Source organism: Peromyscus maniculatus, chromosome 9 (assembly GCF_049852395.1).
Source record: "Peromyscus maniculatus bairdii isolate BWxNUB_F1_BW_parent chromosome 9, HU_Pman_BW_mat_3.1, whole genome shotgun sequence".
Taxonomy (NCBI): Eukaryota; Metazoa; Chordata; class Mammalia; order Rodentia; family Cricetidae; genus Peromyscus; species Peromyscus maniculatus.
In genome coordinates, this window is record NC_134860.1 from 99,029,907 (window position 1) to 99,046,919 (window position 17,013).

General features: G+C 39.2%; 1 protein-coding gene across 2 annotated transcripts in view; it reads right to left on the reverse strand.

Annotated features, from left to right (window-relative positions):
• Positions 1-8,008: 8,008 nt before the first annotated feature.
• Positions 8,009-17,013, reverse strand: part of Tbc1d4 (TBC1 domain family member 4) — a 156,698-nt gene continuing 147,693 nt past the window's right edge. For both annotated transcript variants that reach the window (XM_006978002.4, XM_006978001.4), the window contains 4 exons: positions 16,681-16,840; positions 13,826-13,995; positions 12,297-12,473; positions 8,009-10,284 (listed from right to left, as the gene is read on the reverse strand). In XM_006978002.4, the coding sequence (XP_006978064.2) occupies positions 10,051-10,284; positions 12,297-12,473; positions 13,826-13,995; positions 16,681-16,840 (741 nt within the window). In that variant the 3' untranslated portion in view covers positions 8,009-10,050. The remainder of the gene's footprint in view (positions 10,285-12,296; positions 12,474-13,825; positions 13,996-16,680; positions 16,841-17,013) is intronic.

Below are 17,013 nucleotides of genomic sequence, written 5' to 3' on the forward strand. Positions count from 1 at the left end.
TTCCTTAGCCTTTAATACAACTCTATTGAGACAGAAATTGCATTTTCCCTAATTCATTGTGCTGAGAAAGATGCAATGCAAGAAAAAGATACATCATTCAGTGTTGTAAATGTATTTAAACATGAGCATCCAGTTAGACAGCAGCAGGAGTACACAGTCCTCTCTGGCTTTATTCAAAGTTTTCCTCATAGCTCTGAACAGCTCAAGTCATCAGAAACATAATAGTCATTCATACCCCACCTTTCTCATGCCTAATCTTTAAATACCCCTCCCTCTGACTCCTTAGATTGCTTATCAGTGGAACCATGGTGAAAGCATTCTCAACAGAACAAATGTAGAACACATACACACACACACACACACACACACACACACACACAGGAATATTATAAAACTCTTGGAGATGAAATGATGTAGATTAAGCTGGGACTCCCTTGCTTCTTCTCATGGTTTAGGTGTAAAATGTCCCCGACACTCGGTTCCCAACTAGTGATGCTGTTTGCAGAGGTTATAAGGTCTTTAGGATGTGGAGCCCACCTTTAAAAAGTGGGTTGCTTGAGGGTGGAGGGCACCTTGATGTATAGCCTGTTAGGCCTCTGCTTCCTGACACATTGCTCCAAGAGCAAACAGCTGCCATTTACTGCAGCTTCAGTGGAGCCACCCACTTGCATGTCTTCTCTGTTCTGGCAGGCAGTGTCCACACCAGCTATGAGCCAAAATAAATCCTTTCTCTTTTAAGATACCTGTTGTCTGGGATTTACACACACAATGGGAAAAGTATGGCAAGGATGTTGAAATGACCAGTTCGCCAGACAGACCATGCAGAACTTGAGGCCCAACCTCCCTGGTTTACTTGATGTGTCATTTTGCTTTTCTCATCTGTAAAAGAAAAGTAAAATTGTTTTAGTCTATAAAGTTGTTGCAAAAAAAAATGAAGGGATGAATATAAAACACCATTGCTCTAATAAGTTACCCATAGACAATAATTTCAATTGCTACTTTTCATTAGTATTACTATCATAACAAAAGTCTTTCCCTCACCCTTTCAGATCAATAAGAAGTGATGATTTATGACATTTTCAGAAAGTCACATTGTCATGACAGAAAGGCCAATGATAATATGTTCTTGGTTATTCTTATTGGTAGTCATAGGTGAGAAGTGTTATATTTTGCTTTCCTGGTTCCAGTTTATGGATCAAGTCATCAGCAAGCTCTAACTCCAAAGACCCACAGTAACTGCAGGGACAGTTCTATTTAGAGACAGGACAAACTAGACACATCCTATGAACAGCTGCATTTAACAAAGGTGCCTTTGTGATTAGTGTATCTTCTCCATCTTTCCTTTCCTTGAGAAGAATTGATTTCCAGATTTTTGTGTGCATGTAATTGCTGATGGTAGTTAAGACACAGTACCATGTGTGTGAAGAGACTGAGGTTTGGGATAAAAAAAGGGGGGGGGGCGGTCAAGAGTCAGATACATGCACTCAGAATTTGAAGCCTGTGTGACTATTCAGGGGGCAAATTAAGAGCACTTTTATTATCTTACTTGCATTATCTTTCTGGTTTCATGATCTACACTCACACCTACATATGTGCACTGTGCTGATTATTTTTTCAATTGACAAAAGCTGAAATAATCTGGGAAGAGTAATCAGAATGTATTATAGGCAAACCTGGGGCATTTTGTCAATTAAGGATTAACTATTGATGATAGTGAAATGATTGACCCCTTGTGGGCTGTGACACTCTTGGGCAGGTAGTCCTACATTACATCAAAAAGCAAACTGAACAAGTCATGAAGAGTAAGCCAGTCAACAGCATTCCTCCATAGTCTTTGCTTCAGTTCCTGCCTCAGGTTCCTGCCTTGAGTTCTTGTTTTGACTCCCCTTCATGATAAATTTGAAGCTGTAAAATGAAATCAACCCTTCCCTCTCGAAGTTGCATTGGTTGTGGAGTTTATCACAGCAGTAGAAGCCAAACTAGGAGGCACACATATATAAAGATTCTATTTCCTGGCTATTGTGAGTAATATGATGTGTGGTATCCCTGTGGGAAGGATCACCTGGATTAATGTCCAGTGGCATAGCTGATTCTTGTGATGGATCTATTTTTAGTTTTTTGAGAAACTGCCATTCTTATTCCAGAGTGGCATGACTAATTTACACTCCCGCCAGCAGTGAATAAGTATCCTTTCCCCTATCCTCATCGGCATTTGTTGTCAATTATTTTCTGCTAATAGACAGCTATTGTGACTGAGGTAAGATAGAATCTCAAAGAGGTTTTGTTTTTGCGTTTCCAGATGGTTGAGATGCTAAGCATTTCAAAACAATATTTATTGGTCATTTTAAATCACTACACTTTAAAACAAAGGTTTTGATTAAAAATCAAGCCCAGTGAGACTCAGCCAGTAAGGGTGCTTGCCACCAAACTTGGTAGCCTGAGTTCAATCCCTATAACCCACGTGGTGGAAGGAGACACCTGACTCCTGCAAGTTGTCCTGTGACATCATTAGTGTGCCATGGCATGCCCCCAGCAACACAAACACACAAAAAATAAACATAATAAAAGTGAATTTGAAACAAGAATGGTTTATCAGTGTAGTTTTAGAAAATAAAATGAGAAAAATAGTCTTGATTCTTTGAATATGTAGGAAGTCTATCCAGAAGCAAACACCATGACGGTAAGTCTAGCTTTAGGAAAAATGGGAAGAAAATCAAACATATCAGTGCACCTCTGTTACTGGTACTTCCCTATCCACTTCACCTTGTGATTTTAAATGTAAGTACTAGGAAAGTCCCACTAACTGCTCTAATTGCATGAGCTATAATCGATTTAAACAGTGAATGGTGGTTTCTCTCCAAGTATACAATTTACTATATAAAGGCTAAATGAGGGTTCAGAGAGGACTGAGGCTGAGGAATTATTTGCTAGACAAAATAAAGCACAGATATAAAAAGAAAATTGAGTACATCTGAGCTGCTGAAAGTCAGCATAGAAAATGCTCTCATTTCCTTTTGAAGGGTCCTATTTCAGAGACATCCTTCAGCATAAGAGCAAAAGATGCATTTTAATGGCAATAATTATTTCTGAATAACATCATGTTCTATTGAGATTAACAACTGTGTATTTGCAAATTAACTCAATTTGGGAAGGGAAACAATGTCAGGCTACATAAGGATTCTACTTTGCGAGGAAAAAAACCATGAATCTCAGCAGCATTTGAATAGCTTGTAGAAGGAGAAAATCCTTCTCTGGTGTCTGCAAAGCACCATTATTACCATGAAAACTAATTTGCCAACACCAGCCTTATACATTCTAAGGTCCTTCCATGTAATAATAATAACAATAACTCACCCTAAAGCTTCACTTACCCTAATGCATTTGCTCCAGTTTAGGACCTTGAAGGCTCAACAATTTGATTTCATAGAGCACAAACTACAGATTCATTCTTTATGGGCAGATTCACAAAACCTAAGTTCTTAAGACAGATATATCATAGCAGCATTAATCATAACAGCCAAAAGACCATAAGGAAAACAAGTATCCAAATACGAAGATATTAAAGAATCAAAATGTGGTAGAGGTGTATACTATGGGATCGTAGTCTCTAAAAGAAAGAAAATTCTGGGACCAAACTGGTGGTTCACTGAGTAAAGTGTTTGGTGCACAAGCATGAGAAAATAAATTCAGACCCCCAAATCTGTACAAAGCTGGACACAGTAGTGTGTGCCTCTAAGCCTCGCACTCCTATGGCAAGACAGGAGCAGCAACAGAGACATTCGAATCCCCCTAAAAACTCATGGGGCAACTGGTATGATGTACACAGCAATAAACAAGAGATTCTATATCAAACAAGCTAAAAGGTAAGGATCAGCACCCATGGTTGTTCTTGAACCTCCACATACATACCATGACACATATTCACCACCATTCACACATATACACACACTCCTCACAAACACACACACACACACACACACAGACACACACACACACACACACACAGACACACACACACACACACACAGACACACACACACACACACTAATGTGGAAACTCTGACATGCCACAACATAGATGGTGATTGACAAGGGCCAGGCCAGAGTAAGAAAGTTTTAATGCAAGAGGAAAAGAATGAAATGATATGGAGAATGGTTACACAACAATGTGGATGCAATTAATGACATTGAACCTTACACTTAAAAAGTTAAGATACTAATTTTTACATTGCATATATTTCACCACAATTTTTAAGAGTCAGACTTTCTGTTTTTAATGAATTTAGAAGAACACATTTGTCACAGAGCCTTGGGTATTTGTATTATCTACATCGCTTCATACTTCTCTGTGACAGAGAGCAAAGCTGAATGATAAATGGAAAGATGGCTGTAGGGCACAGACTTAAAATAAAGGGAGAGCAATGAGTTGGGTGTCTAGGGCACCAGTCCAACACAGATGGCACAGCGGCCTTACAATGGGGACAGACTTGTCAGAAGGGCCAGACTGTAGGGATTACAGAGGCCAGAACTCCCTGTATTCACATTCACAATACCAATTTGCCAGGGGTCTTGACAAAGGTTCCCTCTAGTGTAGCTGCCAAAACCTACCATGTTTTCGTTTTTCTAAGACTAACCAATTCTTTTGGGATTGACCTAATCTTTTTCTAGATATGCAAATATATTCAATTATATCATAGTAAAGCATTCAGGTCCAGAGGCTACGGTGCCTAGAGAAACTTCACAGATGAAATCAAATCATGTTGATGTCACTTCAAAAATTCTCACACTACCCTTACTTTCAAAGTTTCAGAAGAACTTCATGCTAGTTCCAGGTATTAACCTTTATAGCCCTTCCTCCTGTGATATTTAGTTCAATTTCTTCTGATTTATAACATTTGTAACTAGGAAGGTTAACACTGCTCTGTACCAAAGAGTCATTAATTATGGCTTGCTAAGAACAATTGAACAGTCTGAACAGATGGCATAAGAATAATAAAGGAGGATGTACAAGGAAAAAAAAGATTATAACAGCATGCATGTGGTCAGGTGTTTATGTGCACATTAGACACTATTATCAAAAGCTAGGTGTCACCTAAATTTCCCCCAATGTGTCTCATTAATAGGAAAGACCTGAGGGTATTGTCTATCATGGGAGGGGAAAACATAAACTCCAGAACAGTGAGTGGCTCTCAACCTTTCTAATGCTGCAACACTTCAATACAGTTCCTCATGGCATGGTGACCCTCAACCATAAAATTATTTTGTTGCTACTTCTTTGCCAGTGACCAGGTCAGAGGAGCAGCAGGTGGCATTTGAAGTTCAAGGTGTCAGCCCACCAGGAGGCAACTCTCTGATGGATCAGTCTTGGTTAGTTAGACAAAGCCACAAGACCCCAGACCCCAGAATGTCTTTAGGTTCTGCTGTCTTCCTCTGGTATCTGGCATGGTATGAGTGGATGCAGGGAGATCCCCACTACCTGTAATGTAGTGTGTTTATCTCATGGAAACACCCCATTCTGCTGAGCATTTTTACCTGTAGATTATTATGAAGATGATTTCTTCCTAACCTGTACTGTCTAATTGATAATAATTATGTTAGTTTATGCAGAGTTTTGATGAATAAAAATAAATACAAGGAAGTGTCACACAGATAAAAGACATAAGTTTCTTTTGAGGAGCCATATAAACTGTGGCTTAGGTTAATAATTAAGAAAAATAATTGAGTCCTAGTTAACCCAGCTAGCTTAAATGATTTTAACCTTAATGTTGGGAAATGTGTTCACAGGTTTTGGAATGCATCACAGCTGAAACAAAGCTTTCAAAATAACTTAAAGTTAGACTAAGATGTTTTCACCAAGTAGCTTTTAGGTAAAAACCCAAGAAAATAATCTAAAGTTTTAGAAAAGCACATAGTCGAATGCAGAACAAGGTCAGGGAACAAGAACAAAGCATCCCGATTGTTGCTAGCTGACGTACTTTTCTTACTAGGTTTGGTTGGTGATCAAAGGTGATGATTAATTCCTTGTGCCCATTTTGCCCTCAATCTCCTGATATAAGAAACTATTGATGAGTGGGTATACATCCCAAAGATTTAAAGTAGAGCTGACTGGTTTTTTTCCATATATAAAAGTTTAAGTTTGTGATTCAATTAAGGTTCCTTATAAGATTACCTTTCAAGATAAGTAATAAAGTAATTGGTCCTTTCTTTGTAAGTGAAACTGCAGCTTGCCAGTAAAAGACCTGACTGAGAAAAATAGCTTGCTTGCCTACATCGTTAATTTGTAACACATTGCTTGAGTATAAATGTATGTGGGTTCTTAGGATAATTTGTTTTTCACCTGTAATATGTAAAAATGTTTAATCATGTAAGGGATATGAAAAACATGCTGTTTTTTACTGTTTATTTTGTATTCATTGTAATCATTCACTTGAAAAATAGAATGTAGCCACATTGTAATTTTTATATTGCCTGAAAGATTTTGCTGGGGTATATAAGCCAGAAGAAAAAGAATAAAGATAGAGTTAGAATGAAATGAATGAAAACATCAAGAATGAGAGTTAGAAGGAAAACAGCAAGAATGAGAGAAGGAAATCACCAGGAAAATGAAAAATAGAGAATGCAAAAGAAGAACAAAGAAAAGGTCCAAAGGAAACCATCAAGAGAGTGTGTGAGTGTCTTTTTCCCTAATCCCCTCAGACAGGAAAACCTTCGTAGGCACCAACATGGTGGATCCCTTTCAAGCCCTGTGCTGCTGGAGCCTGGTCCCCCAGGAAGCAATACTCCATAGTGTAATTTTGCAACTGATATGAATTGTAATGTAAATATCTGATGTGCAGGATATCCTCTTCATAGTCACACTTAGGAGAGTACCACTTTATTGTTGTGAGCAAAATGGCTCATGCCATGAGGTGATAAAATTTCTTATTTCTAACCATCACTGTGAGAGAAAGAAAATTGGTAACAAAACTGGTAAGTCAGTATGGATGTTAAAAGACTATACCACTAAGAGCACCCCGTGGCCTGGGAGAGTCATTAAGAGTACTTACTGCTTCTGCAAAAGACCAGGGTTTGGTTTCCAGCACCCATATCAGGCAGCTCACAACTGCTTATAACTTCAGCTCCAGGAGACTGGATGCCCTCTTCTGGCACTGTGTACATGTGATGCACATACAGAGAGTTGGGCACACACACACACACACACACACACACACACACACACACACACACACATATACATATAAATAATAATTAAATAAACAAATAAAGACTCCACTACATCCTTCTCCAACTTTTTACGAAATACACTGCAAAGATAGCTAAACAGTGATTGGTAAGATTAGCAATAGGATTTAGTATCCTTTTAGTATATCGCAAACATACTTAAGGATAATTTTAAAGAAATATTATGTAAAAGTACACCCATATTGTATCCATCAGTAAGTGCTTTAATTCTTAATTATTTGGAAGTAAGCCTAACAGAAAAATTCTGCAATTTCATATCCTCTTTCCATCTTACAAGAGGACCTAAACAATAAAAGGCATAGAGTTGAAGATACCATTCAATGATAGCGTACTAGCATGCATGAGGTCTTAGTAGTAGTCTAGGTAGTACCTAGCATGCACAAGGTCTTAGCTTTCATACACAGCACTGGAAACAAAGAGAGAGAAGGAATGAGGAAGGGAAGGAGGCAGAAAGGACAGGATGGAGGAGGAAAGACAGAAATGGGGTACAGTGCAAGTCTGACAGCTCAACCTCCCTTTTCTTTCTACCGCCACTAGTAAAGGCTCATTATGAAGGAAGTTGGAAATTGGTAACAATATATTTTCATAATTGTCTTAAATTATATTTGTTGTCCTGGATTCCTTTCATGAGAATGTTCAGCATTTTCATGTTTAGGTAGCATCAATCCAACCCATGCAGGTTTTGACTTCAAGTCTCTAAGCAAGAGCTTGACCCCACCCTATTCTACCCTACCCAAAAAAAATAACAACAGCAACACTCAGGAAATGGCAGCAACATATTTATTGGAAATGAACTAGACATTACATGACCTGATAGAGAGGTAAAATGACAAAGCAGAACCAACCGGTGTAACATTTTTTAAAGTCACAAATGAGAAAGAAAAATCATTTTTACAAGAAAATACTATAACCACATTGTCTGACTTTGAACATTTAGAATACAGTTCACTTTTAACTGAGAAACAGAAAGATAATATTTTCTTCCCCAACACGAAGACCTCTCAGCCACCACCTGTGCATCACACCCATAAGGCAATTTCTAACATCAGAAAGTAAGACTGTGCTCCTCTTCATCTTGGTAGGAGAATAAAAGATGCTACAAACAAAGAAATTTTCAGAAGATACAAGCAACTGATCAGCTAATGACCCTCAACCAAACAGAAAATCTAGAATGAGCATTTCCTAGATTCTAGAAGCTGTATCAACTCTCCCAAGTCATAAGACTTGGTTGTTTGAGGGAGGAAACCCCCTGGATCCAAGGACACCCCGATCCCAAGACTTGCGACATTCAAGTGGGGAACAGCCTAGAAGGGTTTATAGATGCTTGGCATCTACTGATCTGTGTCTTCTGAAATCTTTACATCTTGACCTGTGAGTTACATAATAAAACTTCATCTTCTGTCTAATAAACTCTCTCTGAGGAAAACTACGCCCAAATAACCTATCCGCAAAAAGACAAGGACTGCAAAAGGTGGCGACAATAAACACTGTTTGGAAAGGCAAAAATGCCGCCTTCATGTTCAGAGGCACCATCGTCAGGGACCAAACGTGCACTGGGAAAATTCCTTTCCATCCACGCACCCAGCATGTGTGAACATTCTATAATAAGCGATCTATATGTGTCCGAAGCCAGGAGTCCAAATACAGAATTGTACAAGTTTTAACTGGGTTGGAGACATCTCACTTCCCTTCCATTGTGCTTTATACAGTTCGTTCCTAAACATTTCACAGTTCTAAATTTTTCACATGAAAGGGGAAAATGATTAATAAGGTGTTCTGTTATTGAGCAAAACATAAAAAAGCAACTCAACACGGTATATCATCTTTGGAAAATCAATCGTCCTTTTATTTCCCTATTCTAAACTAAAGGTCACAAGAAGTATGTGGAAAGCTCCCATAATTTTGTGAGAAAATAGCAACCCCTGTCACTTGGTAAATACAGCACCAAGCAACTATTTACCACTGTTGAAGTCACCTAAATAAAAAGGCAAAGAACTACTATTGACAATTTAGGAGCTTAATTGTGTTTTTGAGGCCTGATATTTTCAGTTTGAATATCAATGCTGGTCTAATCTGCTAGAAAATTAGCAACATTCCTCTTCACCTTGAGGTGGGTGGACTCAGCCACAAGGTCCTGCTTTGTCCCTGTGTCTCAAGCAAAGCCTAACCAGACTCAAGATGAGTGAAGATTTGAGATGCTGGTTATCACACAGTGGGCAGGGCAGAAGGGCCCCACCTTCCTAAGAGACTCCCAGGGGCGAGACTGGCAGCTTGTCATGTCCCTTATATAGACACAGACACATACAGCTACAGAAATGTGTCTGCCTACCACGCTGAGTGAAACATGCTAGTCTTTGGGGGTAGGGGAAAATACATTCATTTTTTTCAAGTATATTTCAATATACAAAGATGTTCTAGATTCGTTTCACTAGAAAAACAAAAAGATACCATGTGTGTCCAAAGGGCAATCTCACTTGAACTCCCCTTTGGTGTGGATTTCATGAAGTTTTGATGGAGAAAGAAAAATTGCTTTGAATACACATCTACCATTTGATTGGAAAGCATGAATCTTTATGTCCACTTATGTATATTTACATACATAGTTGGCGACAACCAGAAGAAAATACAGTCTGGATGTCTGGGATGGCTTAGGAGTGGAGCGCTCTGAGGAGAGCTACATCACCTACTGATGATCTCAGCACCAGTAGTAGGTGTCCCACCAGATTTCTGGTTGGCATTAAGTCAGCAGTGCACAGTGCCTCCTTCCGAGTATTGTCAGGAAGCGCTATGCTGAGGCCTCGTCTGAAACTATGGCTTATTTCCTGTCTTGGCTTTGTCATTACTGGGGTAAGTCAGGTCGCGCAGCAGCAATTCACAGTTGGCCAGCGCCTCTGCTGGTAGCAGCTTCCGGATTTGCTCCACTGACTTTTGATACGCCATTTTATCTTGTTCCAAGGTCCGGATTAAAGTCTTCATTTTGGTCTCTCTGGTCAAAAGAGTTTCTAGGTTGGATTCCAAGGCCTGGATTTTAGCATGAGCTACCTGTTTGTCAAGAAAAAAAAATCCTCCATATTAAAAATTTGAGGAGTCTGGTTCTTTATTACAGTAACAGTCATGTCTTACATTTGTTATTAGATAATTGCATCACATTAGTTAAAAGAATATCATGTGAACAAACACTGAGAAAAATGCATTTTTTAGGTATATTTCAGCATACAAAAATATTCTCTAAAATGGAGTTAATTTTTTTCTTTCCTAGAATGCTCAAAAATATAAGTATTGGAAACCAAAGATGTAGCTCAGTGATAGAATACTTTTCTACCATCCAGAAAATCCTAGATTCAAACTTCAGCAACATATTATACATATGTGTTTGTGTGTGTGTGTGTGTGTGTGTGTGTGTGTGTGTGTGTGTGTGTGTGTGTGTTTAACAGACATACATGTACAGGCATATATATGTGCATATTTTATACTGACATGATTTCTCTCCTGTCCCTAATGACAGCAGCAATGCGTTACTGTATCAATGCCCCATGATGCTGGGCTCATCACTCATACCCACTGGTGTTCCCCTGTCCTGCCTGACTGAAGGCAGAACAAGGGCACCCTTGATGATTTTTTGTTATGTAACTCAATCTATCTCATAGTTTTGGGAGATGCTAGTCTAAGCAACATGAAACTCACTCTGGCAAGCACTCCTCATATCCCCACTGTCTCTCATGCATCACAGTTTGAGCATAGTGGTGAGGAAAAGCTCATATGTTTAAGAAGGAATCCAAGTGATTGGTCATTTGGGGCAGCCTTGCTCTTTGGTAACAACTTCCCAGAAGAACCAAGTGGGGTGTTAGGAAAACTCCCTTAATCCCTTCCAAGAGCAGCACCTTCAACAATCTAAGGCTCCCCCAGGTTTGGTTCCTACAGACATACTTGGAACTCCATTCTTTTCAACTGATTGAGAAACTTGATGGTGACTACCTTGAACTGTCAACAGAAAGTCTGTAGCAATGAAGGACCATCACTCATGGGCAACAGGCACAAATGCCTTCCCCAGCAGGAAAAACCTCAGTGGATATTGCAATAGTAAAATAATAAGGAACAGTATAGCAACCATTTTTGTTTTGAACAAATTACATTGATTCACTGATTAATAGAAAAAGATATTTTTTTAAAATTTATTTTGTGTTTATTCACTGGTAATTATTACTATAATTATATATGTTTTATATATATTTTTGTATGTATTTATATGTATTAATGTATTTAGATCATATATACCCCCTCTTTCTACCTACAACTCCTCTGGACTTCCCCTATGTTCCTTTCCCAACTTCACAACCTCTTTACTTTTACTTTCTTAACAATTTTCTATGAATCAAAGCTGATGTAAGACAACATGAAAGCCCTCTGTCCCCTTGAGCCCCTCATTTTGGATTTTTTTTTCGCCTAGTTGGTCTTTACAGAGGACTTCATAGAGACAGAGTTGGGGGCTTCCTAGTTTGGAGCAGGTGCAGCTCTGGAAGTAGGGGCAGGAGTATGGCTAAGAATCAAGGGGCCACAAGGAACATCAGCTCCATCTCTAGAGTTCATCTTCCTCACTGGGTTCAACTGCTGCTACCTTATGGGTTTGGTGCCGCTGTGCCCCCTCCACACACATACAGGCACCTCCCTCACTGCTCATCTCTCAGAGTCCAGCCCAAGCTCATAGAACCACATACCTGTTTCCTCTCGAAGCTCATAGAACCACATACCTGTTTCCTCTCGTTTTATTCTTCCTTCCCTGAACTTATCTGAATTATATATAACATCCAACAAGGTGAACCCAAATTCTACTTTGAATTGCTATTCTTCTATTTTGTGGGTGTGTGTTTTTCTCCCTCAAGTGGTACTTAAGCTCCTAAGTACATCTGTAGACCTCCAAACACATGAACCCAATGAGACAGCTAGGCTTTTGGTCTTCAGTGGTTCAACCCACATATACATATCCTAATCATTCTGAGCAGTTCCATGCAAACAGGGCTCCACGCTCATAGTTGTTACAATCTTTATTTCTGTACCTGGAGTTTATCTAGAAGGTCCATGTTCTGTTTTTTCAATTGGTTGTTGGCTCTCTCCAGCTTCTCCAGAGATTCATTATCCTCACAGGCATAGGAGGATTCCAGAAGCTCATCCTGTAGCACATGATATTCTACCTCATAAGCATGTAGCTGTTTAGAAATATCCATTTCAAAAACCTGTTGAGGCATCATGAGTTGGTTAGTTTGGCCTTCAGTATCTACACCAAGATACAGCAGTGTATAATGGCAGACTTCATGTTTATTTCCCAGCACTATTGGTAACACTAAAACACACAAAAATGGGAAAACAGGCCTGGTGATCCATACCAGAACAAACGAGATACAGATTTAACTTTAAGTACATTAGCATACAGAATATTTCTACGCAATTGAAACATCCTCGGAATGAGACCAAGTCACAAGAATAAACTAATGTCCAAGGGTAACTGGCAATCAAGATGACTGTAATCTAGTAACTGTCTCTCAAAATGTAGAGTACCAGGTCAACATTTGTTGTGGAGCAATGACTGTATCAGAGACAATCACTGCTGATTAGTAAGCAAAGTTACATAGGGGCATTTGGAATGTATGTGTTAATGGAGCTGAAAGGTCTTAATAAGTGGCTTTATTCATTGCTAGTCCTTCTAAGCCTTTCTCAAGTTCAGCAATCCATTCCATGGTCAGGAAAGTCCCATTAATTTCATTATTTTCAGTTTTTTGGGGGGTGCAGAGATTTACGAGAACATACATGGTTTCAAATCTCCAAAATCATGATACATAACTACTTGATACTCATAGAAGTTATTTCAGCCAGTAGTGCATGGCAGGCCATACCCACAAGCCCAGTACTTGTGACAGAAGTGGGAGAAAAGCAAATTCAAGGCCAACCTGAACTCCACAGGGTGACCATGCTTCAAACAAATCAGAAATTATATTTAAAAAAAAAACTGACAAATAATAAAATAGAAACAAAAACGATGCCTGTTAACTCAAAGATTTTAATAATTAGAAATTACTGATTACTATTTACATAATCTGCATATGAGTTATGTTTTATGGTGCTAAGGATCAAATCCAGGGCTTTGTGCATGCTGGACAAACTAATGCTCAATCACTGAGCTACATCACCATGGTAGCCTTCAACTTGGGATCCCATACCCTCCACCTCCCAAGTAGCTGAGGTCACAAGCCTGGCCCTTCTTATAAATTCTGAAAGAACTGGTGATATTGCAAAAGCTAGTGAGCTTCACTTTATTTTCTGGTCATATTGACTATTCAAGTTCTGACCAAGATCTCACCATTGGTTTAAATTCAAAGAAATCCTGGAATAACCACTATGCATCGCTATAGCATATTTTCTGTGCATGTACAGATAGACAATGTTACAATGCTGATAATTTCATAATCGTCTCATTTCTAAATAAAATGTGCCTAATCAGACAAAAGAAGACCTTAAAGAAAATAGATGTTAGGCAAACTACATTTTTATGTGAAAGAATTTAGTACATGTCAGATCATTTACATCATACCTGGGTAATAATTTTTTCCATTTCAGTGGTATTCATATCAGGTAATGTGCTTTTGAGAAATTCAACAATATTTTCAAAGCTTTCACATTCCATTATAAGTGCTTCCTGGCTGCTCAGTAAGCTGAGAGCAACCTTAAATATAACTTCAGTTCCCTGAAGAAAAATAATATCTAGAACAAGAGATAAAATTTTCACAATCAAAATTATGTATCTACTATTGCAGAGAGCATATTCTTTGTTTTACTACAGTAGCAGAAACAGAAAACATGTAAAAGAAAACTGGTCAAAACTGGTTTTTATTTATTTATTTATTTTTTTGGTTTTTCGAGACAGGGTTTCTCTGTGTAGCTTTGCGCCTTTCCTGGAACTCACTTGGTAGCCCAGGCTGGCCTCGAACTCACAGAGATCCGCCTGCCTCTGCCTCCCGAGTGCTGGGATTAAAGGCGTGCGCCACCACCGCCCAGCTGGTTTTTATTTTTTTAAAAACAAGTTTAACACGACTGACACAGAATGTTGTCTATTCTTCTTACGTATTAAGGATCTGAGATATGGTTAAGGGAAAAAAGGAGACATTATATATCTGTCTGTCTATATATTGTTTACAGCTTTTAATGATAAGTTGGATGAATTCTAGATAATGTTCAAATAAATTTATACAACGAACATTTAGGTTTTTCTTCACAACAAAACATAACAACAAATCAATGTAATCAACTAGTACTATTCAGATTTTCATAATCCCAAAGCAAATTAGCCAGCTAATGTGCAATTAAATCTCTATTCAGGTAGGAAATTAAAGAGAAAACCTTAGCATACACATGACCTGTGCAGGCCAGACAGTTGTCATGATCAGTCCCAATCTCTAACAGGGAACAGACTGCTAGGGAAGGGACATTAGTATCATGAACTATGACATTAAGAGTCCAGGGACGCTTGGCTCAATTTGGGAGGAGGGGACTGGACCTGCCTGGACTGAGTCTATCAGGTCGATCTCAGTCCTCGGGGGTGGCCTTGATCTAGAGGGGGTGGGAATGGGGGGTGGGCTGGGGGGAAGGGGAGGGGGCAGGAAGGGGAAGAACAAGGGAATCTGTGGCTGTTATGTAGAACTGAATAGTATTGTAAAATAAAAGAAAAAAAAAGAGTCCAAAGCCAGTGAAATAAACATCCTTTCAATTAGACACAAACACATCTAAAAGGGTTTTTAGGAGGCCCATTATAAGAATCCAAAGCACAAGCGAAAACTCCACTGGAAAAAAGTGGTGTATATCTAACAGGCAAGAAACACCCAGGGATTGCAAGCTCACGATGTGCAACTGGATGTTGCAGTTCAGCTCCAGCTTTGTCAGAAGAGGATATTAGACCTCCCGTTAAAAAGGTACACAAAGCCACAATGCAGAGTATGTATACATAAAATACATATGTGCTCAAAACTCAAGCTTCTCCTAACGTTTATCTATTTGTTGTAATCTGATTTTTTTTCTGAGTTTTATACTAATTAAAAAAAAAACATGTTAATGACTTCAAATTAGAGAACACTTAATATTTGACCAAAAAAATTAAAAAGCTTCAATTTAGCACAGTGGTACATAAAGATTAAGGTTTTGGCCACGGCCTCTGGACAAGTGTATAAAACTCAGCAGTGGCGGGAGCCCACTCTAGGATACTGAGGTCTGTGTCAACATCACTGAATAAGTTTCTAGTGAATAGTAATTGCTGTCTTTCTTTCCTTTTCTGTTTTTATATGCTGTGCTGGTCGGCTTTACGTCAACTTGACACAAGCTAGAGCCATTGGGGAACAGGGAACCTCATTGAGAAAATGCCTCCATAAGGCTGTCTGTTCACAAATCTGCAGTATATCTTCCTATGATTGATGATTTATGTGGGAGGGCCCAGTTCACAGTGGATGGTGCCACCCCTGGGCTGGTGGTCCTGGGTATTAGAAAAAAGCAGACTAAGCAAGCCTTGAGGAGCAAGCCAATAATCAGCACAGCACTTCTCCATGGCCTCTAACTCTACTCATGCCTCAAGTTTCCTGCCTTAACTTCCCTCAGTGAAGGACTGTGGTATGTAAGCTGAAATAAACCCTTTCCTTCCCAAGTTGCCTTTGGTCATGGTGTTATATCACAGCAACAGAAATCGTAACTAAGACAGATGGGGATTTGTTACATAGCTAACTGACTCAAACTCATAACCCTCCTGTCTCCACTTCTCAAAGCACTCAGATTATAGGCGTGCACAGTCACTCAGCCCCATGTTTTGTTTTTTTAAATGATACTTTGGTGAACCCATTTAAGAGCTGTGAATAGATCTCAAGGCCCCTAGAAGGCACACACACACACCATGCCATACCCTCCTGCTTTTCATTGCCAACACTGTGGTTAGAGCAGGGTAGCTACTCGACAATGTGCCTGTCTCTATTCAGAGATTTGCCTCTTGGCCATAGTCTTAGGGATTGGCTCTGGCTCCATCAGTGGCAGCAAATGCAGCCATGTAAGCAATGAGACAGGAGCAAGAGTGACGTGTTAACAACAGAAAGACTAAGAAATGTCACTAGAAATAGTATCCCTAACAGCACAGAAGTTGTGTTCCTTTCTCTGTATTGTGACCCCAAGCGATGAGAGAAAGATGTAAGACCCAGAAAGACAAAACTCTAGAAAAACATGCAGAGTCTGTCTCTGATCCACATCTGAAAACTGTGTTTTCTAGGTTTTCCACACAAATAAACGTAAGAGCCCAATTCTTTTCTACTACATTTGAGTAGTACTTAGGACTCTCCTGGTCCTCTGGGATCTTCATTGACAACGATCTCGGGGGAATAGATAACACTGTCCTTATTGGACACAGGCATCGCTTACCAAAAACTCTGGCTACAAATCCTAAGGGAAACTGAGAGGCAAAGAGTGTGAGGAACCAGGGTGCGGCATACAGGCTGGGGCTGATCTCATTCTCCTCAAGATGGTTGTAGAGTTCCCGGTGGTAGTCATGAAGGAGTCTGGACAGCTGGTACATCTGGATCTGCAGTTCACATAGAGAAGAAAAATAAAACTTGTAGAAATCTGCATGTGTATACAATATACAGCCTTTCAATAATTCACACGCATACAGTAAAGTAACATGTCTTTATTTTTATTGTTAACTTGAAAGATGATGTTCAAATCCAAGTTCACGACGTTTAAGGCATAATTCAT